Source organism: Rhinopithecus bieti, unplaced genomic scaffold (assembly GCF_001698545.2).
Source record: "Rhinopithecus bieti isolate Rb0 unplaced genomic scaffold, ASM169854v2 scaffold_29830, whole genome shotgun sequence".
Lineage (NCBI taxonomy): Eukaryota > Metazoa > Chordata > Mammalia > Primates > Cercopithecidae > Rhinopithecus > Rhinopithecus bieti.
This window is the reverse complement of record NW_016813163.1, coordinates 1,807,160-1,834,581: the sequence shown is the minus strand read 5'-3', so window position 1 is coordinate 1,834,581 and position 27,422 is coordinate 1,807,160. Positions and strand designations below refer to the sequence as shown.

Sequence of the window (27,422 nt, the reverse complement as noted above, 5' to 3'; positions counted from 1 at the left end):
TGTTTAAAGTTCAGACTTGGATGATTCTTATGCTTCAAACCTGGCACTGCTATTTACTTCTCTATTTTGGACAATTTATTTATTTCTATTCTTAAGTTTGCTCATGATGGAGTTGTTTTTAGATAAACTCTCTTTGTTGTGGAGCAATGTTAGGTTTATAGGTAAGTCTCAAACATAGTACAGAGAATTTCTTATACCCAACATGGAGTTTCTCCAATTGTTAACATCTCACATTAGCATGTACATTTTCTGTCGCACAATCCCATCCTGAATCCCATGTTATATTTAGTCCTTATGTCTTCTTAGGCTCCTCTTGGCTGCGACAGGTTTCTTAGATTCACCTTGTTTTCGGTGAACTTGAAAATTTTGAGGAGGGCCAGTCTAGTATTTTGGAGAATGTTCCTGAGTTTGAGTTTTGTTGATGTGCTTCTCATGATTAGGCTGCTGTTACGGGATTGTCTCAGAGGAAGACCACAGAGGTAAAGTGCCATTTTCATCACGTCACATCAAGGGTACACACCAAAAGCATGACTGATCACAGTCAATGTTGACCTTGATCACCTGGCTGAGGCAGTGTTTAAGGTAATGTGGTATACAAGATGGGATCCTGGGACAGAGAAAGAACATTAGATAAAAACTAAGAAAATCTGAATAAAGAGTAGACTTTAGCTTAGAATAATGTGTTATATTGGCTCATTCATTATGACAAATATACCATACTAGAGTAAAATGTTAATAATAGGAAAACTCAAGTGGGTTTTTGGGATTCTCAGTATTATCTCTGCAACTTTCTTATACTCCAAAGCTGTTTTACATTTTGAAAGTTATAAATAAATAAATAAAATTATGAAGAAAAGAAAACTTACTGTGTTTTATCTTTTAACCCTTCCCTTTCCCAAAACCCCTGGCAACCACTCATCTATTTTCAGTCTCTATTGTTTTGTTTTTTTAAGAATGTCATGTGATTGGAATCATGCATTATATAGCCTCTTCACACATACTTATTTCACTTAGCAATGTGAATTTAAGATTCTTCCATTTTGTTATATGGATTGATAGCTCACTCCTTTTATTGATAAATAATATTCATTTTATGAATTATATCCATTCATCTACTGATGGACATCTTGGATTCCTCCAGTTTTTTACAATTATAAAATATTTGCATGAAGATGCTTCTGTGGACATAAGTCTACAAACAAGTCGGAAAAATACCTAGGAGGGCAATTGCTGGATCATATGCCAGTAGTATGTTTAGCTTTGTAAGAAGCTGCCAAACAGTCTTCCAAAGTGGCTGTGTCATTTTGTCTCCCCACCACCAATGATGGTAAGTTCCTGTTGCTCCACATCCTCTCCAGCAACTGGTATTGTCAGTTTTCTGGATTTTAGCCATTCTAATAGGAATAAGATTGTATTTCATTGTTACTTTCATCACAGGCATTTAATGAGAACTGAATGTGATTGCCATTTAGTTAATTTTTCTTCCTATTACAGGACTTATGTGTTGCAGTTATTATATTTTATCTAGGATTTCTGTGTGTATTAGTAGACCCAATCCCATCTACATCAACTCAGTTCACCATGGAGATATCATTTCATTTCACGAAATCTTTTGCTGCTCATTTAACATGAACTTAAGGCAATTTCTCAGAGCCAATACTCATGTTTCTGTACAAGTTATTATTTCAGAGACAGACACATTCCAAATTAAACATGAGGGATATTTGCTATTGATATGATACCCAGCTGTCTAAAAGGTTATCTATAAATGTTTGCTGGGTATTCTAATGAGCACAGTGAACGTTCATGTGTGTGTGTGTGTGTGTGTGTGTGTATGCCTAATTTATTCTATCTTCTTTCCTCACTCATTTGTCTTGAATTGAGTGATTTAAACTTGACATAAGTACTTAGGCTTCTGAAGATTATTCAGGTGAATTACGCATAAGCAACTTGGAGACAAGTGACACCGCCAAATCTGCCTGCCAACGTGTTGATGCAATGAATGTCGCCCTTGTCTTTTCCTAGTTTGTGATGAGTCATCACCTCATCATTACAAAATGACTGAGTTTGCTAAATATGCCATCTTGTCGCTGAGGTTTTGATTTAGTTGTAGTTAGTGCAATACATGACACTACATGTTCCTCCCTTATTGAAATTGGCATCATCACAACTACCATATTATTTTCTACATTTTTACTTAAACAATCATTTTTTAATACTCTCTGTCAAGCCAAGTTTTAATCAACAACCTCAGGCCTCTGTTGAGAGAGATAGGATGTAGATTTTGTCTGCCTACATTAAAGAAATGGGAAAATTGTGCCAATGTAAAGCATTCAGAATAAAACAGCATACTCTGCAAGTTTTGGGGGTTAATGATTATGAACATTTCTTATCCATAACATGAGATGGGGAAGAAGTGGATCAATAATATGAGTTGCTGCTGTTAGCCATGGCAAAGCAGTGGTGTGGGAAATTCTTGTTGACCGCTCAAGGGGAAAACAGATGAAAGCAATCCTCTGGTCCACTGTAGCCAAATAGATGTGGGAAATTTTGTGTGTCTCCAAAGTTAATGGAAAGGCTAACTTTTTCTGCAGTATCAAGATAGATCTGTAATAGAGAGTAAAGGGTAAATCTAGAGTCTTACAAAACTTTATATCCATAGGAATTCATACTCTCTCTCCATTAAACTCAGAGTCATGGGTTCCTTGTGTTTCAAAAAGCACATAGCCAGCATTATCTTTGCAATTTTCTTGTATGGGGAAGAAACAATAGAAGAGGCAGCTTGGATGAGAGAATTATGGTTACTGTATTATGGGTAATAATTAAATCATTCTATTTTAGAAAATAAGATGAACTTTATTAAAAGACTGAAGCCAGGAGATAATCTACTCGGAAATAGTATATAAATAGATTATTAGAAAACAAAAGATAACCAACAAAGCACTGATAAAACTGCATCAACTGTCATTCACGTGGAATAGCACCAATTCACATAAATATTGTTAAAGTGAGTAGATCAAAAGCTGAAAATATAGAGGGAATTTCTTTTCCAAGGAATGGTGTAAGCTGAGTTGGAAGAATTCAGTCTGTTATGCTTGAAGTAAGATCATTTTTTTCTTACATGTGCACTTTCTGAATTAACTCTAACATTGCTTAGTAAAGAAATCTTTGAAGAAAGTGACTAACATTTTTGTTTTTATAGTTTGGGTGGCCTACTTTGGACCCAAGTACATGTATAACAAATGAAAAAAACAATATGTGAAGGCAGTATTATAGCTGAGATTTTCAACACACCATACCCCAGAAAATCTAATTTATGATTCCTGTGGTAACAGTAACTCTGCCACGCTGCACATTATAGTAATCACTGAAGTGAACACTATAGTTACAGCTGCAAGATATTTGGGGCTGTAGCAGTTTATTTTCCATTGCTTGAAATAATTTAAAAAAAAATTCTCATTTGGGGCTCTGCTTTTAAAGTTTGTTTCTATTGAATGGTGGTGAGTAATATTGGAAAGTAAGAGAAAAAAATAGTTCAAAGACTGGTGAAAGCGAAGCTTGAAAAAAGTAGTTTTCTTTAGTGGTCAACAACATATAATATACAATATATACACACACACACCCCCACACACATATGTAAGGTACTGTGAGATTGTAAATTGGTTTAAAAAAGTGGTTCCCCCTAGTTATATGTAAGGGACTGTGAGAGTGTAAATTAGTTTAAGAAAGTGTTTCCCCCAGTTACACAGAGTTTATATATACATGCTCACACAAGAAATAAACACACACACACATACACACACACCTGCTAGAATGTAAAATGTAGTAAGTAGTCAATCCATTCAACTTTGTTGAACTAATAAACCAACTAAGATATTAGCATTCAAAAATATTTCAAGAGTTCAAAGAGGAAACTCATAACTTTTGCCTATATCTTCACAGAGAAGCTAGATGTCATGTTTAGGAAGGTGGAACTTGAGTATAAAGTTAGATTCGCGATGTCACCATCAATTAGACTGTGACTTTTGCAAGTGAATGGACACTCAGTTGCTTTTCCACTCCCCATCTCCTCCTCCCTAACAGAATGCCAAACGAGTTTGGATATCCACCTTCCTCCAAGGGATATCAGAGAAGGATGACCCAGAGCTATTGGTATAAACTATTTAGCGAAAGTCAGCCAACATATCCTACCCTTTCACTCTGGAGTGCTCTAGCCAGGAGCATTTTATCCAGTTGTTGCCAATGGGAAATTAAGTAGCTCTATAGAAGGTGTTTCTAAGAAAAGGTCCTTGACCCTAAGTCATGGGCCCAGGGGTAGATAGTCTCTGTCTTTGCGCTGGACATTGCAATTCCAGTTGGGCTGCCTGAACCAGCCTGAAAATCCAGTGAACACAAAGGATGTCAGAGGAGAGAAGGAAAACCTAGGGTGGTTATGCACATCATGAGCCTCATAATCAGTTCTAAGATGTTGCCTTCTCATCTTACCATTATGGAAAATATTAAGTTCCTTGTTTTTAAGTCAGTTTAAGTAAGAGTTTTCTATTACTGATTGCCAAAGTCATCCTTCCTGATAATGTAAGTCACCAAACTCTCTGAGTTTTAATTTCTTCATGTATTAAATATACTTGAAAATGTCCTGTCTTCCAGAAAAATCTGTGCAAAATACTGTAAATTAAAAGGCGTTGTACAAACACAAGGCAAACAAATTGACTTTCATATATACATTATTTATATCCAGTGATGTGCTATAGTCAGCATATACCAGCTCACAGAAAGCCCATTTTCAAATGTTTAGGAACCCTGCAAACTCATTGACATCACATACATTAAAATCAGCCATTCTCTAGTACAGATACAAAACAATTTGCTTATCCATTCATCTGTTGATGCATATTTAGTTTTTTATTTTCAGTCTGGGCTATTACAAATAAAGCTCTACAAACGTTTATGTAAAGCCCTCTGCATAGACACGTGTTTCCATTTCCCTTGTGTAAAAAGCTAAGAGTAGAATGACTAGATCACATTTTCAGTCAATTATTTACTTAATGGAAACTGCCAAATTGGTTTCCAAAATGATTGTGCCATATTACATTCCCTTCATCGATAAGTGGGAGTTCCAATTTCTTTACACCTTAGACAGCAGTTGAAATCCTTAGATTTTTGAAAAAAAATTTTAGCCATAATAATGAATATATAGAGGTATCACATTGTGGCTTATATTTGTATTTCTCCAATGATTAATGATGTCAAACATATATTTATAAGTTTATCTGGTACTGGTCTTTGAAGGTTCATACTTTTGCCCATTTTTGGGAGTTGTTTCTGTTTTTATTATTGAGTTGGGAGAGTTTGTTAATATATCCTCAATACAGATTCTTTACGAAATGGTATTTTCTCTGTCTGTAGCTTGCCTTTCATTTTTAAAATACAGTGTCTTTCAAACAGTAAAAGCTTTAATTTTGGTAAGAATAAATTTTTTATTCTTTTGTGACTCATGATTTTATGTCACATAAACTGTTTATGAAGTTTTATATGCCCCAGATTTGCAAAGTCTTGTTCACATTTCCTTCTATAATTATTATATTATTATGATTACGCTTAGTGTATAATGCATTTTGAGTTAATTTTGGTATGTGGTATGATGTAAAAGTCAAGATTTTCTTATTTATTATAAACATGAAAATACAGTAGTCCCAGGATCTTTTGTTGAAAAAGTAATACTTTCTTCCTTGAATAACCTTGGCCCCCTTTCTGAGACGCAGTTGACCATAAAAATGTGAATTTATTTTTGGACTCTATTCTGTTCCAGGAATCTAGTATTTATCCTTACACCAATACCACAGCTGCATCATACAGCTTGAAGTCAGCTAGTGTGACTTCTCCATCTTCTTTGTTCAAAATGATTTTTGCTACTTATGGTCATTTTTATTTTTCACATAAATTTTAGAAGTGGTTTGATGATTTCTAAAAAAGCTTCTGAAATTTTGATTGGAACTATGTTTAATTTATAAATTAGTTTGGGGAGAACTGACATTTTAACACTTTCTTTCAATACATAAAATATTATATCTCTTGATTTGTTTTATGTCTTTTAAACATTTCTTTCAGCAATGCTTTATAATTTTCAGGATATAAGTTTTGCATATATGTGTTAAATTTATCCCTAAATATTTCATTATTTTATTATATTCTTTATTTCAATTTAATTATTTACTTATTTTTGAGATGGAGTCTTGCTTTGCCACCCAGGCTGGAATGCAGTGGTGTGATCTCGACTCACTGCAACCTCCACCTCCCGGGTTCAAGCGACTATCCTGCCTCAGTCTCCCAAGTAGCTGGGACTATAGGCACACGCCACCACAGCCAGCTAATTTTTGTATTTTTAGTAGAGATGGGGTTTCACCATGTTGGCCAGGCTGGTCTCGAACTCCTGACCTCAGGTAACCCACCTCCTTCGGCTTCTCAAAGTGCTGGGATTACAGGAGTGAGCCACTGCACCCGGCCCTTTATTTCAATTTTTAATTATCCATTGCTAGCATGTAGAAGGCAACCAACTTTTTTTGCATGTTGCTCTTGTGTGCTATCTTGTTTATCTTTAACACTCAAATAAGATATTACTATTCTTTATACATTCAATGATATTTCAGATTTGTCTTCAATTACTTTGTTTTTCTTTCTTTGAAAATCAGAAAATTTCCTTCTCAGATCTTTACTCGTATAAGTATAGATTTTAGTAAGTATCTGTTGTGGTAAACTCAGTTTTTGTTTGGCTAAGCATATCTTTATTTAATTAGTTTTAATGATCCCTAAAGTAGACATAAAATTTAAGAGCTTTTTTTCTTTTAGAAAGTTTTATAACGATAAGTAGATATATGAAACTTTAAGGTAACAAAATAAATACATAAAATTGTTATTTGAGTGAAGAAATAAAATACTGCTAGTACTTTAGAAGTTCTATAGACAAACTTGTTGCCAAATCTTTTGCCAAATAATAAACTGCTGGGAGCAAGCCCCCCCGAAATCTGGCCATAAACTGGCCCCAAAACTGGCCATAAACAAAATCTCTGCAGCACTGTAACATGTCCATAATGGCCCTAACGCCCAAGCTGGAAGGCTGTGGGTTTACCGGAATGAGGGCAAGGAACTTCTGGCCCACTGAGGGCGGAAAACCGCTTAAAGGTATTCTTAAGCCACAATTAGCATGAGCGATCTGTCTTAAGGGCGTGTTCCTGCTGCCGTTAACTAGCCCAACCTATTCAGTTAATTCGGCCCATCCCTTCATTTCCCATAAGGGACACTTTTAGTTAATTTAATATCTATAGAAACAATGCTAATGACTGGCTTGCTGTTAATAAATACATGGGTAAATCTCTGTTCGGGGCTCTCAGCTCTGAAGGCTGTGAGACCCCTGATTCCCCACTTCACACCTCTATATTTCTGCGTGTGTGTCTTAATTCCTCTAGCGCTGCTGGGTTAGGGTCTCCCTGACCGAGCTGGTCTCGGCAATAAACCTTCCCAAAACTTAATTGCTTACAACAAGAGCTGGTTATTGAGCTCAGATTTATGTAGGACAATTCTTTTCACTACATTCTATCAGCTGATCTCTGATGAGATTACTCATGCGGTTTAGCTAGGGGCTAGACTGACAAGGATGGCCTCAGCTAAATGTCTGGTATTTGGCAGGTAGTACCAAGGGCTGATTGACAGACAGTTAGGACACATGTCTTCTCTCTGCTGTGACCATTCATCTTCCATCAGGCTAGTTCAACTTTTCAGGGCTCTAAATTTAGCAAGAAAACATACCCTGATTCTCAAGCACTTTGAAAGTCTCTGACTGCATTGCACTTGATATTGTCCCATTGGCCAAAGCAAGACATGTCCCCATCCAGATTTAAAGGTGGAGATGTAGACTTTCTTTATTCATGGAGCTAGAAACATTTTCAGCCATTTTTGTAAATTATCACGTCTTCTTATCCATATATAGTCAAATGTATATATATTCATACATATTAAAACATATTCACATATACTAATTTCCTTTCCAAAGAAAAGAAAGCAAAGTATTGAAGATAAGTCTGAAATAACATTGCATGCATAAACGAATAGAAATAATACCTTATTTGAGTTTTAAAAATAAGACAGAATACAAGAGCAACATGCAAAAAATACACTAGAATCATAAGAATATTCTCACATATTGTCTACTAAGCCTTTTATAGATAATATAATTTCATTTTTATATGTATAATCAGTGTCCAGATTATTTATTGAGTAGTCCACTGCTTCCTGAGTGATCTGAAATGCCATCTCTGTCACAATTCAAGTGTGTGCTATGAATGTGGGCTTCTGTTGCACTAATTTAAAAAATCCTTTAGATTATGAAATCTTCTGAAGTGTTAAGTGTGCATTCTATTCCACTAATTTCTACTCATTTATTTCCTTCTTTCTTTGCATTCATCCCCTTATTTTTCTAATATATTATCTCATTAATTTTATGCTTTTTCAAATAACATAGATTTACGGTATATATTTCTGAATTCTATGTTATCCATATTCTCCAAGTCATTTGTGTATAAATTTTATAACTGTTTAATTGTACAATTTTCTAAATTTTACTATGATTTCTCTTATTTAAAATTCTACATATATAGAGGTTTACTAGTTTAAAAAGCATTTTTCCAATTTAATTAGATTATATTCTGAGAATGAGTTTGGATGGTATAGCAACACTTCAAAATTTATTAAGACTAACTTTTATATATGTTTCTAGTTAGCTTGAGAATAACATTATGTATCATCTATATAATATAGTTAATTTTGTTAATCTTATCAAATATGGATAGAAAGAAATGGCTAGATAGAGGTATTCAATATTCTGTAAGTCAGGAAAACAGAGCTTCATGGTTTGTTCTTAAAATCTTTTCATGTTCTAGTAGATTTATTTTTTACTTTCAATAACTGAGAGAGGCATGTAAAAATCTTTCACAATCATAATTGTGACTTTTTCCATCTTTACTTTAAATCTGTCTGTTTTCACTTTGTATGTTTTGAAGTTGGTCACACAGGTTTAAAACTATCGTATCTTTTTAAACAATGGAAACTTGAATGGTATGTGTTGAACTTCCCTGTCATTATTCATGCCTTTACATTAAATCTGTCTCTTTAGATGCTAATATAGTTTCTGGGTTTTCTTTTTTTTTTTTTCTTTTTTCAGATGGAGTCTGGGTCTGTCGCCCAGGCTGGAGTGCAGTGGCCGGATCTCACCTCACTGCAAGCTCCGCCTCCCGGGTTTACACCATTCTCCTGCCTCAGCCTCCCGACCAGCTGGGACTACAGGCGCCCACCACCTCGCCCACCTTTTCTGTGTTTTAACTTTGAATATGTATGTCTCTTTCCAACAAAATAAATTTATAAAATCCATTCTGGTAATCCTGGTCTTTTAAATAGAAAGTTTGGTCTCTTTAGATTTATAACAATTACTGATCTATTTAGAATTATTCCTCCTGTCTTATTACGTTTTTGCTATTTGTCTCACTAATTTTTGTCTTTTTCTTAGTTTCTTAATTGACGTGTTTTGTTCTTTGCTTTTTCTCATTCAATTGCTTTTTTTTCTATTTGCTTAGAAGCTGTTATTTTCTGTATATTCTTTTAGTGATTACTCTAGCAAATTTAACACTCATGCTTACTAGGTCCAGCATTTGCATTCTACTTAAGAAGAATTTAAGTTTAGAACTCTTAATTCTAGTCATCCCCAGCTTATTTGTCATTGTCTAGTGTTTTCTTGGTGATCTGTTTATTTTCTTACAGATTAGACATTGCCATTATCACTTTATAATGTCAATATTTGTTATTTACCACAACAGAGTAGTAAGCAGTGGTGTCTGCAGGCATGTTGCCTGGTTGCGAATCTCCTGCCACTTATAAATTCTGTCATCTTAAGACAAGTTAAACATGTTTAATAATAGAATCTTACTCATAGTACGGTAATAAGGATTAAATTAACTAAAACATGCTTACAGAAATTATCTGGTGCATAATTGCCCAATAGGGATTTACCACTGGCTTTGGTATCTACATTACTTCCTGTAACTCAGACTTTTCACAGAGGTTCATTTACTCTTCTCCTGAAATACATTCTTTACAGATTTCCATGGAGAAGATTTTTCGGTGATTCTTCAGGTTTTATCTGTCCAAACATGCATTTATTTTACAATTCTGAAAGAAAGACTACTGTGAATAGAATTTTAGGTTGATGCTCTTTTCTCTGAGTGCACTGAAGATGGTATTACACCATCTTTCTCTCCCAAAACGCTGACAGGAAGAGCAGTGAGCCTTTACTTTACCGGTTATCTGTCTTTTGTTCTGTGTCTATTTTAAGATCTCTCTCTCTCCGTGTCAGTCTCGTCTTTTTTTCTTCTTTTCATGTACTAAATCTAGATGTGATTTAAAAAATATCTGGACTCATTAGACTTTCTGGACCTCAGGATTAAGAATTTATCTCACTTTTATCTTTTCACGTCTTCTGTCTCCCTTAATCTTTTTTTCTTTTTCTGAAACTACAATGAGATGTATGTAATATCTGCATATTTTGTTGTGTGTTTCTCACATTTTTCTGTCTCTCTACACTACAATATGGGGTAGTTCTTCTTTCTTCTTTCCATATGAAAACATATCTATCTTTCAGTATACTGCTTCTCCTTCCATTTGTGGTTTTTCCTATCAGTCTTTCAGTATACTACTTATTTCCATCTCTACTCAATTTCACATCCACCTCTCAGTGCACCACGTCTCCTTCCATTTGTACTAAGTCTTTTGCGTACTCATCTGTCAAGGTTTTCATTACAATGTAAATGCTTCACTTCTAGAAGTTGTATTGTTTTTTTTTCTTTCAAGCCTGCCTGCTTTTTAAATCTTTTTGAGGCAGCAGCTCTCTGTTACCCAGGTTGGCATGCCAGTGGCACAATTATAGTTCACTGTATCGTCAAACTCCTGAGCTCACCTTTTAAGTAAGTAGGAAGACAGGTGCCTGCCAGTATGCCAAGCCAATTATTATTATTATTATTATTTTTAGAGATGAGGTTTTGTTATATTGCCCTGGCTGGTTTTTTTTTTTTTTTTTTGAATCCCACTGTGTCACCCAGGCTGAAGTGCAGTGGAATGACTACAGGCACAGGCCACCATGCCCTGCTTTATTTATTTATTTTTTATTTATTTTATTTTATTTTATTTTTTTTAGTAGAGACTGGGTTTCACCATGTTGGCCAGCCTGGTCTTGAACTCCTGACCTCAAGTGATCTGCTTGCCTTGGCCTCCCAAGATGCTGGGATTATAGGCATGAGCCCCTGGCTGGTCTTAAACTCCTGGACTCAAGCAATCTTTGTGCCTCAGCCTCCCAAGCAGCTGGGATTACATGCATGAGGCAAGGTGCCTGGCCTAGTCTGCCTGAAAGTTTCTGATAATAAACAGTACCTTGTTTGTGTATCCTATTGCCTCTTTTACAACTTCAAACATTCAAATTGTACTTGTACTTAGTATTGTATAATCCCAGTGGCTGAATTTCTTGATTAGGCAAAATGAAGAACTAACTCTGCTGCTTTTTTTTTTTTTTTTTTTGCTTATAGTGGTTTTTGGGGGTGGGGTGTGTGTGTATGTGTGTGTGTGTGTGTGTGATACTGAAATAAAAGTTCATCATATATTCTGTTCTGTATGTGTAGAATCTAATTTCAAGTTGATAGTGCATATCTCTTCGGGGGTGTTATACCTCTTCAATCAAAGCATGTGCCCTAATCAGAGGGCATGTAAATTTAAAATCTAAAACCATGTATGAGAAGCTTATAATTACAAATAAATTATCAGGTATATTTTTCTCTCCAGAGACAAATTTCAATGGATTATTGCCATTGAAATCTCCCCACACAGGCTGGAAGATTGTTTTTTAGTCTAGCCCTTGTTTTCATGCAAGGTATAGCCTGTCAATGTGTTTGGATCTTTTTGTAAATCCCCATTTTTCTCTGGCCCAAGGTCCTGTCTCCTCTTCCCCATGAAGCCCAGGTGTCTGAATCACTAAAACCCTCACACATCAGAGCTAGCAGAAGCTTCACTGTCATTTTGTATCTTTTCTGTAACAGAAAGTATTTTAAATTTCCAAACTCACCTCCACCTTGGAAGGACAGTTCTCCAGAAGGCATCCAACTGACCTTCTCCCAGCACCCTTCTTGCTTGTAGTTTTCAATAATCACTAGAACGGCTGGGTACGTAACATGCTGAGATAGGGAGAATGGCCTGACAGTTGGGGCTCTGTTGTCATGCTGCCCTAGAAACAGAATGTACTTTAATGCTGTAACCCAGCCATTCCTATTGTCCCAGAGCATACCACCTGAGGGTGGGGATGCTGCTTTCTGGGGATCCTCAGGCTGCAGTGCAAGCGGTGCCCGTGCATTTGAGACTCCTTCTCCTCCAGGCAGCTTTCCTGAACCTTGAGGAGGACTGGCTGGTGATAAATCCTAGGCTTCTGTTGTCCCTCATTGCCTGTCTGTGAGTAATAAACCTGCTTTCTATAACTTGTTGCGTATATGTGTGTTCTGTCTTTCCTAACTCAGTTTGGTCACCAGCGCACTACAAACCTGCTTCCGGTCTCGTTCTCTCCTACTCGGAAAGGTGAGTAACGCCACCAGCATAGTAACTCCAGGTATTAGATAATTCAACTTATTCATATCTAAGTGATCATGGCTTGTGACCAACCTTTCCAGATGACTTTTGACTTCAGACAAGGAGTTTATTAACTTGATGTTGAAATAATTTCTAACAATAACATTCTTATCAATGTATTTGAGGGGAAAGTAATTTCTGGAAACCCACACATTTCACCAGCTAACTTTGTTGCTCACATGAGTTATTATTACAGCTGTCACACTCCTTTTTCAGACCTGCTATGATGGAGATCACATATGTCTTGTAAATTTTATTCATTCAGTAAGTATTTATTAAGTGCCTACTGTGTGCCAGACTTAATGCTAAAGCAACAAGGAAGCAAAAATGAGAAAAGTGAAATGGATTCCTTCCCTCATAAAGATTACAACCCAGTGGGAAAAAGGAAGAACCCAACAATTACATAAACATATGTAAAAGCACATGAGAGAATTGTGGGAAGCCTATTTTGTACAGGGGATAAATCTTATAAAACAAAGAAACAGCTTTGCGAGAAGGTATTATATATATACGTACTTTTTTCTAATTTAGTAGTGAGAGTTTCTTCACGAAGGTGGCTATGAACTCTACCTCTGCTCTTATGGGGCTCCAGGGATTTGACTGTAGATTTTTACGATATGCTTCTTGCAAAATACTTTTTTTTTTAATCCTAGTGGATAGCCTAATGCCTAAGCATTTGATCTGTGACCAAGTGTTCCTCTCACAGGAATATCCTGGGAGACACCACAGTGGCTGTTGTCTTACCTGTGTCCAATTGACTCCAAGCAAAATAGCCTCTGGGAGAGCCCTGATGAGCAAAGAAGCTATATTCAGGTTTATCAGTCAGGTGAGACACAGAGAAAGCAAGTGAACAAAACACAAAAAATAACAGAGGTGGTTTATTACCTACAGATCCCAGAGGGAAGAGGACAGCACACCTCACAGGGTTAATGGGAAGTGGGGAACCACAGGGGACAAGCACGCTCAGCTAGTGGGTGGGCAGCAAGAGAGAAAACAAGAGACCTGTGGGCTGAAGCTTTTATTGGCTTCCAGGGTGTTACTCAAACATGTTTCCCATGAGGAGTCAAGATTGGTGGGTTTACAGCAAGCTAGAATGAGTTCCTTAGAAACGTGCTATGACTGAGAGGTGGCCATTGTGATGTATCTGCTCAGTCTAGGCAAGGTGTGGGGGTCACTGGTGCAAGTCAAGTAGATTGTGTTCTAGAGAGAGGTAGTCACCAAGAGGTGGTTATTTAAAGCGGATAACTGGACTGATCACAGTGAGGAATTGGAAGGAGGTCAAGAACTGGGAATTGTGTCAAGAGTGGCAGTCCTGCTTCTGGGATGAGAAAATCTAGCTTATATTCAAAATATACCAAAGCAACATAAAATTATAGGAATTCACTACAGCCTATAATGACAGATCTGAGTTTATCCAAGGAGCAGATAAAGAAGTGATACTAGTGGTGAGATGAGAAGAAGGACTTGGGTCTGGAGAGCCCAGAAGATCAGAGCTGCTGATATGACAGAGAAGAAAGAGTGCTAGGCAATGGGGCTGGGGAGGTAGGCATGGCATGACTAAAAGGGTTGAGGAGGTTACTCTGTGGGCAGTCTTGTTTTAGTCAGGAAACAAGCACAGAGGTCCACACTAGAGAGAAGCAGAGAGGAAACGGAGTCAATATAGTTAACATGGACAGATCTTTCTTTCCAATGAAGATGATGTAGGTGTCTTAGTCACGTCTTAGCCATGGCTAAATTACTATACCCCATGCTTTCCTCTTTTAAACTATCAAGAGCTATTGTGAAACTACATTCTTAGAAGAATCAGATCAGTCATCAAAATCATTTCATATGTCCTCACATCCAAATATTGCAAAAGCAGTGAACTTGAACTTTGCAGAGAAGAACTCTTTGGAATTAATTTTATTCCTCAAATAACATGCCATCAGAGGGTCTGTCTCTCTCTTCCACTGTTAGGCCCTTTCCACATGGCAACCAAAACAGCTCATCACCAGAACACTGGGGGGAAATAACATTTAAGCGTAAATGAGCACCAATTCCTCAATAATCATAAATTCATTTATTCATTTTATCAGTGAAAATGTATTAAACATCTATTATGTGTCAGTCTCCATTCTCTGTCCTGTAAAAGGAAAATTAATTAACTTCCAGTAGCTTCATTTTATTAGCAAGCTTTTGGAAGTATGGCCCGAGCAGTTATTCTCCTGAGCAGTCATCCAATAAAAGTTTGTACCAAATGCCCTCCATCCCCCTTTTAATGAAACAGTAAGCTAATAGACACTGAGGAGCTAGAAGCCAAAGAGCTTTGAAGAGATGCCTCGCCAGCTGCTGATTTCACACTGGACCCTTCTGAGATAGCCTGGTGATAACTCAAACCAGCATAGAGGTAATTAGCTGCTAATCAAGAACACACAAATGTTGTTTCAATCTGAGTTTTTTTTCTTGTCTCACTTTTGGAAATACCTCAGAAAAAGACGCATGGCTGTCAAAACTCTGTGAACTAAATTTTTTAAAGGGGATGGAGATTGCGAAGCCACCCTTTATGAATACAACAAATGGGCTCAAGTCCTAGTTCACAAATTTTTAATAACATTGTTTCAAATGGACTCTAGCTTCACCTCCTTCCTCCTTTTTTTTTTTTTTTTTTACAATAAATAAGTTGAAATTAATACACAGACTAACAGATTAGCCAGGCAGAAGAAAGATCTCAGGGACAAATAGTACTGTCCTCAAAACACCAGCAGGAAAGAGCCATATATATCTGCATTGCACTGTATTTTTCTATTTTCTATACCCAACTAAGCCAAATAAAGTTCATGGAATTGGAGAGGTGGCTCTACTACAATGATATGTATAGACTCACTTATTTGTAATGTTAGCTGTAAATAGTATAGATTTGATTAACATCTTTAATACTGGCTATTGAATGGGGACAGAATAGACTTAGCTTTTATGGGGTAAGTCATTTCTGTTCATGAAGATCTTATAGAATCTTATAGGTAAGATAGAGGTATCTAGGTATCTAGGATTTTTGTCTGTCAGCAATAAAGAAAAATCATGAATGAACCCCTCCTTACAGTCCTGCAAAAAAGTGAACCTATCTGTTGTTTGGAAAGATTTAAAGTAGAGAGGATGTTCCCATCTGCAGGGGACAGTTTATGTGAAGTTGTTCTAGAAGACAGGGAAAGGGCTTAGATAATCCTTGGGAAGCCTCCCGCCCAACCCTCCAGCAGTAACCTCCCCTGGCAAGCCTACTGGTATCTTCTTCCCTCTATGCTGCTTTTGTGTGAAGGGTAATAGCTATGACACCTACGGTAATTCCAGAAATGCATGTGTCCCACTGAGTGCCACTTGTGTCTACTCAGCAGGGTGAGACTCAGACATTGTGGCACTTAGCAGTAACTTTGATAACTCAAAAGAGGCAAATGCTCATCAGAATTTTCCCCTATCACAGAGCCCTGGCAAGAGTATTTTTCTCCTGCAGTGATGAAATAAAACATTAAATATTCTGTCTTCTCCAAACAAAAAACATAACACAATCCCTTTTATCTGACAGTTGACTGAAACTTATTTTCTAGGTTCATTGGTTATCTTTTTATTTTACTTATTTGTATTTATTTATTTATTTATTTATTTATTTAGAGACGGAGTCTCACTCTATCACCCAGGCTGGAGTGTAGTGGTGTGATCTCACTGCAAGCTCCGCCTCCTGGGTTCACGCCATTCTCCTGCCTCAGCCTCCCGAATAGCTGGGACCACAGGCACCTGCCACTATGCCCGGCTAATTTTTTTTTTTCTTTTTTTTTGTATTTTTAGTAGAGACAGGGTTTCACTGTGTTAGCCAGGATGGTCTAGATCTCCTGACCTCGTGATCCACCGTCCTCTGCCTCCCAAAGTACTGGGATTACAGGCGTGAGTCACCGCACCCAGCCCAGTTACCTTTCTTTTAATAGGTGGCAGACAAAATTAGAGATGAGACAATGCATGGCAAAGAATGTCTCTTTCTATGAAAACTGGGATACCTAAAACTAAACCCAGCCAGAAAACACTTTCCATGTCACAGATAACATCACTTATTGACTTATATCTCTGCCAGCTAAAAGAACTGCATATACAGTCACTTATGGATGCTATAAGCCAGTGGACAAAAATAATATTAAAAAGAGAGACAAAGAAAAAATATTGGGAAACTTAGATTCCAGGACTGGTGTCCACCTTGCACCCTGAACTGTCGGGACAGTTAGCCACCTGTAATCCTGAGTGGGAAGAAGCAGATAAATTATTATCTTACTAGTTTTTATTCATCTTAAATGTATGTATAGCTTGTATTTATTTCAATGTTTAATATTAGAAAGGTTTTGGTCTTTCTTTAGAAGTTTGGTAATATTCTTGTGACCAGAAATATGCCATAGGAAATTAACTCTTGTTTCTATCAATTATTCTACAATAAAGTTGTTTTCATTATTATTTATTTAATTTAGTTATTTATTTATTTTTTGAGACAGAGTCTTACTCTGTCACCCAGACTGAAGTGCAGTGGTGCGATCTCAGCTTACTGCAACCTCCACCTCTCCTGGCTCAGCCTCCCGAGTAGCTACGAACTACAGGTACACACCACCATGCCTGGTTAGTTTTTGTATTTTCAATAGAGATGGAGTTTCGCCATGTCGGCCAGGCTGGTCTCCAACTCCTGACCTCAAGTAATCCACACACCTTGACTTCCCAAAAGGTTGGGATTGCAGGCATGAGCCACAGCACTCAGCCAGGTTGTTTACATTATATGTCATTTGGTGCAGTCTCAATTTCCAAGAACCTATAGGTGACCTTAAGTGAAGCTTTACTGTACTTTTCAGGCCTGTTCCTATCTCAGCAGTGAAAGTGGAGATCCCTCGGACATACTCTCTGTTGTTACTAAGGGCTATAAAAAACAAAGCCTAGCACATATTTTTAAAGTTTTAGGGTTCATCCGAAATCAATTTTGACACCTTTCTCACTCCTCCTGATTTGAGCCCCCTTACACACATACCCAGTTGTGTACCCCACAGTCAGGGCCACCTCGCCTTCAACCTCAGAAGTGCCCTACATCAGTGAGGGTACCTTGTACAGCCCTATCCTTTCGCTGCCACAAATGTTATATTAGATGTTTATAGTCAAACACAGACTATAGAGTAAAAAGTGTCCCATATTTTTCTTTGCCTCTCTTTTTAATATCATTTCTGTCCACTGTCATATGGTATCCATAATTGATTATAGCTGCAGTTCTTTTAGCTCAATTGATAAGTGATGTTTTATGTGATTTGGAAAGTGTTTTCTGTTAGGTTTCAGTTTTACATCTCCCAATTTTCATAAAAGAGACATTCTTTGCCTTGGGCTGACTCATCTCTCAATTCGTCTGCCATCTCTTATCTATGACACACACCCACACTCACTCAGATAGGAATCATATAGACATGGCAGTTCACCTCACATGCACAGCGTTGGGATGTAGGGGAGGAAACTGAAATACCTAGAGAAAACCCACACAGACATGAAGACAACATGCAAATGCCACTCAGACAGTGGCCTCGCAGAGACTATATATATATTTTCTTATCAACACATCATTGAAGAAAATTACAGCATTGGGAGACTTGCTGTAGCAAAATGGGCTGGAAAAAAGCCAGAGCTGTCCTGAAGATACAGTAGCCAGCCCAGTGCCTAAGGCACTGATTTAGAGTGACTTTGGAGTGTCCACTTACTGAAGTGTAAAATCACTAAAGGAGATTTTGGTGGGAGTCGGGATAAGCTGCTCAATTTTGGACATGTAAATTTAGAGACAGCTATTTAGTACATATGTGGAGAGGGCACGCAGGCACTTGGAGACATGAGTTCAGGGAGAGTTCTAGGCTGTGGACGTAGATCTGGGAGTTGGTGTTTAAATGGAATTTATAGACATGAGACTGACTGAAAGCATCATAGCAGAGGGAATTTTTAAAGAAGAGAGAAGGCCTGGGGGCATTTAACACTTAGAGGCACAGGTATGAGGAGGAGCCTGTGAAGCAGAATGACAAGTGGCACCAAGTGAAGCAGAAGAAGAATAGTGAGGAAGTGGAGGCAAGAGAAGGAAGTGTTTCAGGAAGGAAGGAGTCACCAGCTGTGACACATCTGGCGTAGGACAAATGAGATGAGCCCTGAAAATTGGCCATTGGCTTCAGAAAAGTGTAGTAGTTGGTGAAGTTGAAGAAAGCTGCTTTTAGTGTGGTGTTGGGAACAATGCCTGGCAGAATTGGACTCAAGAAACAATAGAAGGCAAGGTAGAGATAGCAAATACAGGCAAATGTGTTGGGCAGATATTCAGGTGGCTACCAAATAGGTAGGTAGAAAAGCTATTTTGGTAGAAACCTGGGCGATTGGAAATGTTGGCGTTTCAGGAGTTGCATTTGGTTTAAAGACATAAATACGATTCAGGGAGAGAAGTCCTCTAAAGAGGTATCCAGTATAATTGCATCTGAGAGCAAAAACCAGAGGAAAACAAACCATAAACCACGGGCTAGAGGGTCCCAGATATTAAGATGTATAAAAGGGCCGGGCGCGGTGGCTCACGCCTGTAATCCCAGCACTTTGGGAGGCTGAGGTGGGCAGATCGCAAGGTCAGGAGATCCAGACCATCCTGGCTAACACAGTGAAACCCCGTCTCTACTAAAAACACAAAAAACTAGCCGGGCGAGGTGGCGGGCGCCTGTACTCCCAGCTACTCGGTAGGCTGAGGCAGGAGAATGGCGTGAACCCTGGAGGCGGAGCTCGAAGTGAGCCGAGATTGCGCCACTGCACTCCAGCCTGGGCGACAGAGCGAGACTCCATCTAAAAAAAAAAAAAAAAAAAAAAAGATATATCAAAGGTGATGGAAATCCAGCTGAATTGATAATGCATATGAGTAGAGAGAAGAGAAATTCAGCAAGATGAGAGGAGGCACGTCGGATTTTTCCTAGAAGGCATTTTAATGGGGCTGAGTGCCACATTTCAGGATCAAGTCCTTGGTTCTATTCCTTTTGGCGGCAGGAAAACATGACCACTGCTCCCCACTAAAAATATCAAGGCTTTTGGTACTATGATGCCTCTAAAAGGATAAGCCTTTTGCTTGGCTATAAAAAGCTGCTATTATCAGCTGGGTTGAAGAATCATAGCGCGAGTCCCGTAAACAAAATATCCCTCAGTGCCTTTCATAAATGTGAATTTCAACTTATTTATGTCTTCGGCCTTTGAACCACCTCCTCGAAGGGTTAATACCTTAACCTTTTACCAGGTAAATTTTTAGTGAGAATTAGTTTTGCTCTTGGTGTAGCTCATACTAAACCCCTGGGAAGGGATTGATCTGGAAGGAGGAAAGATGGAGCCTGAATCACCCAGTCTGTCTTGCTGATGGTGAGCCATTGGCCTAGGGTCTGGCTGTGTGAGGAGAGGACCCTGAAAATAGACTGCCATCAAGGTGGCTGAGTCAAAGTGCTGCGATGTCAGTGAAAAAGTGCAGGAGAAAGAAGTGTTGCTGACTGTATCACAACAATTTCTGCCTTTCAGGTGGATTTTCCCATGCTTTGAAATTAATCTGCCAACATAATAGTTAAGTTTGCGTATGATTGAATTAGGTGACTAAGCAATCTTCACAAATAAACAAAAGAAAAATAATATTGTTCAACATTTTTTGTTTTGCTTTTAAAAGTGTGATGGAATTTTAGGTTCAAAAGAGAACTATGAGCCAGAAAAACAGAAGCAGAGAGAGAGAGAGAGAGAGAGAGAGAGAGAGAGAACCGTCTTTCACAGAAAATCAAATGTTTCATAACTCAGAAAAAAGGAATACTTCTAGCTTTTAAGAAAAAAAATCTTAAATTGTTTATTTCATCTATGAGGCTTTTCAGCCCACAGATCAGGTTTTGTGTTTGTTTGTTCTGATCTTCCACATTTTTGTCATCTTCAACACTCACCTTGAGTTCACCTTCCTGCCCCTTTCTCTCTTATTCTCTCTGACTTTAATGTTTCTTCTTGCCTTTTCATGACTATAACTATCTTCTGCTCATTTTTCTGCATTAGGTTTTTCCTCTAAGTCTCCAATGCCTGTCAACTCATGTATTAATAATTATAAGACATTCTCACTGCTCACAACAGGCACTTCCAGCAACATTTCTTATCATGTTTGTGCTTATTTTGATCTTTGATGCAGGCAGTTAAGATTACCTTTGTTTATATATATATATATATATATATGCACATATATATATATATGCACATATATATACACACACATGCATATACACACATATATACATACATATAGTATCTACTAAACGTTCAAAATATTTAGATTCTTCTACTATACTGTGATGAAAGCACACATTAGTGACAATTTTCATGCACAGATTTCTACTTTCTATGGGACCCCTTATTTAGACATGAAGTATTAAGTTTGTGTCAAAATGCAGGAGAAACAAATTTTTTAAGAACAACAAAAACAGGAAAGGAAGAATGTTAAGATTTTTGAAGAGAAAAGTTAAATATTACTATATTTTATGTATGTGTTATTTACCTAATATTTTAAAGGGTAAGATGTCATCCACACAGAGTTGTCACCATGAGTGCTTATGTCTTCTCTAGCTGAAACTGTGAACACTTACGTCTTCTCTAGTTTCTCTAGCTCTCTTAATTTTATAATTCCTTCTCTAATTCCACATTGCTTACTGCATTTTTCTGATTTCTTCATTTTCCACAAGGATGCATTTCCTCACTTTCCGTTATTTTAGTGTTTTCTTCTTTGTTTGGAATTTTTTCTCTAAGGGATATCATCTATATCCTTCATGCTGATGACTTCCAGTCCATCTCTACACACTCTCTCTCACACTCTGTGCGTGTGTGTGTGTGTGTGTGTCTTGCTAGAACTACACATCTGTATTTTTATATTCTGGCTGGATTTGTCACCTGGATTCCCAACAGGCTCCACACAGTATGTCCAAGTGGATATCATCTTTGACTCCCCAATCTAGTTACTTACACTGATTTCCTTTTATCTGTTGGCAGCCACACAGGGAGAATGGCTGAGATACTCCCCACCATCACAACCACCATCAGAATACACACGCTAAGCAGTGTTTGCCTCAGGATGAAGCAAAACACACAGACTTCTGAAGTGGGCACTTCAACACTGGAGACTCATGGTCTCGGGTAACAATACCAGGTAACATAAAGCCACAGGAGGTATGGAGAGGTCCCACACCCAGAAAATAAGCTATGTATGAGTTTCAGCTTAATTCCTGTTCTGCTGGTCTCCTGAAATCACTAAATGTGATATTCTGAGTGTGGAGTTTCATTTTTTTGCAGGGATTCCCTGAAAAATGAGTAAACAGACTTGAGCTAGTAATATATTCTACTTAGACTATCTACAAATATTTACAGACAAACAAGAATCACAGCCTAATAAGAGACACCACATGCAAACAACAACTGAACAAACTCTAAGAAAGCAAAATTAATAAAGTGGAAAAAGGAAACCTCGACATAAACAATCCTCATTCCTCATCAAGAATTGAGATGTAATTTGTTAAAAAAGAAGTGGAGAAGAGGATGATGAGGAAGAGCAGAAGCAAGAGGTGAAGATGAAGAGGAGGAAAAGAAAAATAAGTGAAAATGAAGTGGTTAAGGGTAAAATAGAAGCTTCTCAACAGTTCTTGGAGTTTTAAAATATTGTTATGGAAACAAAATAATAAAGAGTAGGTGAGTGCTATAAATAAGATACATGGTGAGAATGTGATTTTTAAGGTGCAAACTTGTGTGAAGGCAACAAAAGATATTAGAAGAAAAACAATGACACTTGGAAGATAAATCTAAAAGTTCCAACATTCATCTAACAGGAGTTCTAGAAATTCATACAATGATTTGCTAAAGATGAGAGTATCAAAGACTTTTTTTAAAAAAGAAAACTTCATGGTGCAAAGAACTTAAGTTCACCTCAAGAATAAAAGGGCCAACAGGGTACAGAGCTGACTAGTAAAATTCATATTACTTGTAGAATATAAACATATGGGGGATAATAGGATTATAAAACCTAAAATAGTTGCTAAGAAATTATTTCTAAGTACTTAGAGGCCTAATGTAAAAATAATTATCTTTTGTAACTAAAATTTCATTTTATTTTAAGCACGCGCAGGAGGTGGTGAAGTTAGAAGAAAAAGTAAAAGGATGCGAAGAATAATGTCCTTCCATGTGCAGTGTGAAAAGACACAGGCAGAAGAATATATAAACAAAATGTTTCTAGTAAAAAAAAATAACCTTCGGAAAATAATGAGCAAAATAAAACTCAGAAAAAAACAAACAAACAAGCAAATGAGATAGACTCCTAATTCACAGAAGAAATCCATGGGTCTGATAAACTAATAAGAAACCGGTAATCAAAGAAACAAAAATTTTAAAAGTAATGAAATAGTGCTTTTCATCCCAAATTGTCAAAATTAAAATAATAATTACTCATTTTTTACTATGTTATATGATAAAATGGAATAAATACTTTAAAGAGATGATCTCACTCAGTGACTATAATAAATCTATGTACTATTCTATCTGTACAGATGAGAATATCAAGATTTTGGGAAACTTCCAGAACTTTCTCTACTCTTCCAGAAATCCTCCGTCGCCTCCCCTTCACAGCTAAAATTTTGGAAGGTTAACTCTGTACATATCATATCCACTTTCTCACCTTCTTCTTTTCACTCATCAACTTAGGGCAGTTATTTCTCTACTTCCATCACTCCAGTGAAATATTTATTTCTAAGCAAACCGCTGTATGATTAACCCCGTAGCTTCTTCTCAGTCCTTGTCTTCACTAGCTTTAAGTGACTGACATTGCAACTTATTTTGACTTCTTGCTGCATCTTCCTTCTTTGACTGTGGCCCTAAGGCTTGCATGTTTCTTCTTGCTCTTTGCTGAAACCTGCACATACTTCTCTATGCCTACCCTGCCACTTCCCCTAACTCACTAGTGCTCCAGAAGCATTCATTATGAGCCAGGGAGTTTAAAATATGTACATTCCCTTGCAGACAAACAAATTGTTACATCTACATGCAAGATGAAGATGAAGTTGCACAGAGGACCAGTTTCTTAAGATAAAAGAAGTATGGCGATTATTCCCTTAACCCACAAACTCAGACTATCTCATATTGATACAGGAATTAAGAAGAAACTACTTACACAGATAGTGAGGGTATGGAAGTCTTTGGTAAGGTTTCCTTTTAATGAAAAGTAGCCCCAAATCAGTTTCCTTTCTAACAAACAGCAGCCTGTAAAATGGAGCTGCAGACATAGATGCTGGTAATTGTGCCAGTCATGTTCAAAATAGTGGCGCCACCATCCCTTCTCTGCCAGCCACATGTACAGTAAGGAGCAGACAAGATGGCCCTGGCCAAGGGAAAAGTTCAGTTACATAATAAGATTAGGGTAGGGTGGCCAGCCTTCCCTGGGCTGTGTAAATGTCACACCTGATGGAACCAATCTGTGAGCTCTACATAAATCAGACACCGTCTACTCGAGCCTGACTATAAAATTCAGCGCATCTGCTGCCAGCTGGCCTTTCCTCTTGGAAGTCCCCTGTCTCTCCCTAGAGAGAGAGCTGTTTTCTTTTCTCTTTCTTTTGCCATTAAACCTCTGCTCCTAAACTCCTCGTATGTGTCCGTGTCCTGCAAGAGGACAAACCCCAGCTGTTTACCCCAGACAACATATCTTATTATCGCTTTTGCTCATGTTAAAAAATTATACTCCTAATTGTAATTATTTTTTGTGAACATGTTACTAAAAAAAAGTGTACAGCACAACAGGTCCCTGTAGTACATTAGGATAATAATCTAGTAAATGCTCCAACACAAAGAAACAAATCAACAGCACACGTATACTTAAAATTATGAAGCAATAAGTTTAACTCCATTTTTTTCAGAACTGGTCATGGAACACAAACTTTGTCTTATTTATATTTATAATTATGTATTTATCTCTACTTTTATTTTAGGTTCAGGGATGCATGTGGAGGTTTGGTACATGGCGATGTTGCTTGCTGCTGAGGCTTAGTGTAAGAATGATCCTGTCACCCAGGTAATGAGTACAGTACCCGATCGGTACCCTTCCATTCCATGTACCCCTCCCACTCTTCTCCCTTAAGCAGCCCCCAGTGTCTATTGTTCCCATCTTTGTATCCATGTATACTCAATGTTTGGCTCTCACTTATATATGAGAACACGCCTGATTTGATTTTCTATTCCTACATTGGTTTGCTTAGGATAATGGCCAGCTGTGTTCAGGTCCTTGCAAAAGACATGATTGTGTTCTTTTTATGGTTACATAGTATCCTATGGTGTATATGTACCAGTTTCTTCATGCAGTCTACTATTAATAGACATCTTGGCCGACTCTGTGTCTTTGCTAACGTTTCTAGCTCTATAATGAACATACAAATGCATTTGTCTTTTTGGTAAAATGATTTATATTCTTTTGGATATACACCCAGTAGTGGGATTTCTGGGTCAAACAGTAGTTCCATTTTAAGTTATCTGAAACATTTCCACACTGCTTTGTACAGTGGTTGAAGTAATTTACATTTCTACCAGCAATGTATAAGTGTTCCCGTTTCTTTGTAACCTTGGCAACATCTATTTTTTTTTTTAACTTTTTAATAATAGCCATTCTGACTGGTATCAGGTGGTATTTCATTATGGTTTTGATTTTCATTACTCTAATGATCAATGATAATGAGCATTTTAAAAATTTATCACATATATGTCTCTTTTGAGAAGTATCTGTTTATATCCTTTGTCCACTCTTCAATAGGGTTATTTGTTTTTTGTTGGTTGAATTATTTAAGTTCATTACAGATTTTGGATATTGGACCTTTGTCAGATACAGAGTTTGTGAATATTTTCTCCCATTCTGTAGGTTGTCTCTTTCCTCTGTTGATAGTTCATTTTGCTGTGTGGAATCCTTTCAATTTAATTAGGTCCTACTTGTCAGTTTTTGTTTTCATTGCACTTGTTTTCAAAGACTCAGTCATAATTTGTTTGCAAAGGCTGATGTCCAGAATGGTACTTCCTAGGTTTTCTTCTAGGGTTTTTATTATTTTAGGCCTTATATTTAAGTGTTTAATCTACCTTTAGTTAGTTTTTGTATATGGTGAAAAGAAGTGGTCCAGTTTCAATATTCTACAAACAGTCAGTTATCCCAGCACCACTTATTGCATTGGAAGTCCTTTTCCCATTGTTTGTTATTGTCAACTTTGTCGGCCAGGCACCGTGGCTCACGCCTGTAATGCTAACACTTTGGGAGGCTGAGGCAGGTGGATCACCTGAGGTCAGGCGTTCAAGACCGGCCTGGCCAACATGGTGAAACCTCGTCTTTACTAAAAGTACAAAAATTAGCCAGGCCTGGTGACAGGTGCCTGTAATCCCAACTACTCAGAAGGCTGAGGTAGGAGAATCACTTGAACCTGGGAGGTGGAGGTTGCAGTGAGCCATGATTGCACCATTGCACTCCAGCCTGGGCAAATAGAGTGAAACTCCATCTCAAAAAAAAAAAAAAAAAAAAACCTTTGTCAAAGACCAGTTGGTTGTGTTTGTGCAGTTTTGTGAGTTCTGTATCCTGTTCCAATGTTCTTTGTGTTGCTTTTGTACCAGTACCATGCTATTTTGGTTATTGAAGCCTTGTAGTATAGTTTGAAGTTGGGTAATGTGATTCCTACTGGCTTTATTCTTTTTGGTTAGCTTTGCAATTAAGGCTCTTTTTTGGTTTCATATGAATTTTAGAATAATGTTTTTCTAAATCTGTGAAAAATGACATTGATAGTTTGATAAGAATAACACTAAATGTATACATTTCTTTGAGCAGTTTGGCCATTTTAACATTAATGATTCTTCTAATCCATGAGCATGGAACACTTCTTCATTTGTTTGTGTCATTTTTTATTTCTTTCAGCTGTGTTTTGTAATTCTCCTTGTAGAGATGTTTCACCTTCATGGTAAGCTGTATGCCTAGGTATTTTATTATTTCTGTGGCTATTGTAAATGAGACTGCATTCTTTATTTAATTCTCAGTTTGGACGTTGTTGGTGTATAGAAATGCGACTGATTTTTATACATTGATACTGTATCCTGATACTTTAATGAAGTCATTTATCAGTTCCAGGAGGCTTCTGGCAAAATCTTTGGGGTTTTCCAGGTATAGAATCATATCGTCCGCAAAGAGAGATAGTTTAACTGCCTCTCTTCCTGTTTAGATTAGTCTTTAATTTTATTATCTTGCCTGATTGCTCTGGCTAGGACTTTCAGTAGTATGCTGAATAGGAGTGGTGAGAGTGGGCATCCTTGTCTTGTTCCAGTTCTCTAAGGGAATGCTTCCAGCTTTTGCCTATTCAGTACCTCATGCCTTATTGGACCATGTAATAATGTATAGTGCAACTAAGCATTCTTGAATGATGTCTGTTTAGATAGCAAGCGTCAGTGACTTATGGTTTATTAACAAATATATTTTGTTACTTCCAAAGCATAGAAAATGATCTCCACCTGATAAAGGCATTTAACAATAAAAACATAAAAAAAGGAAACATTAATACCAAAGAAGACCTTGTAAAAACCAAAAAAGATTATACTGCAAATATTTAATATTAAAAGCTATTATTCTTAAGACAAAAAGTAAAAAAAAAAAAAAAAAAAAAAAA

At 37.3% G+C, this 27,422-nt stretch overlaps 1 protein-coding gene and 1 long non-coding RNA gene across 2 annotated transcripts in view; one reads left to right on the top strand and one right to left on the bottom strand.

Annotated features, from left to right (window-relative positions):
• Window positions 1-296: 296 nt before the first annotated feature.
• LOC108512456 (uncharacterized) overlaps window positions 297-27,422 on the bottom strand; it is a 71,523-nt gene continuing 44,397 nt past the window's right edge. The window contains exons 4-5 of the mRNA XM_017847725.1: window positions 12,155-12,313; window positions 297-607 (exon numbers count right to left, since the gene is read on the bottom strand). Coding sequence (XP_017703214.1) covers window positions 12,304-12,313 — 10 coding nt within the window. The 3' untranslated portion in view covers window positions 297-607; window positions 12,155-12,303. The remainder of the gene's footprint in view (window positions 608-12,154; window positions 12,314-27,422) is intronic.
• On the top strand, window positions 12,383-24,811 carry LOC108512457 (uncharacterized). Its single transcript, XR_001880609.1, has 4 exons — window positions 12,383-12,534; window positions 13,415-13,534; window positions 21,754-21,910; window positions 24,729-24,811. It is a non-coding gene; the product is annotated as an uncharacterized LOC108512457 (long non-coding RNA).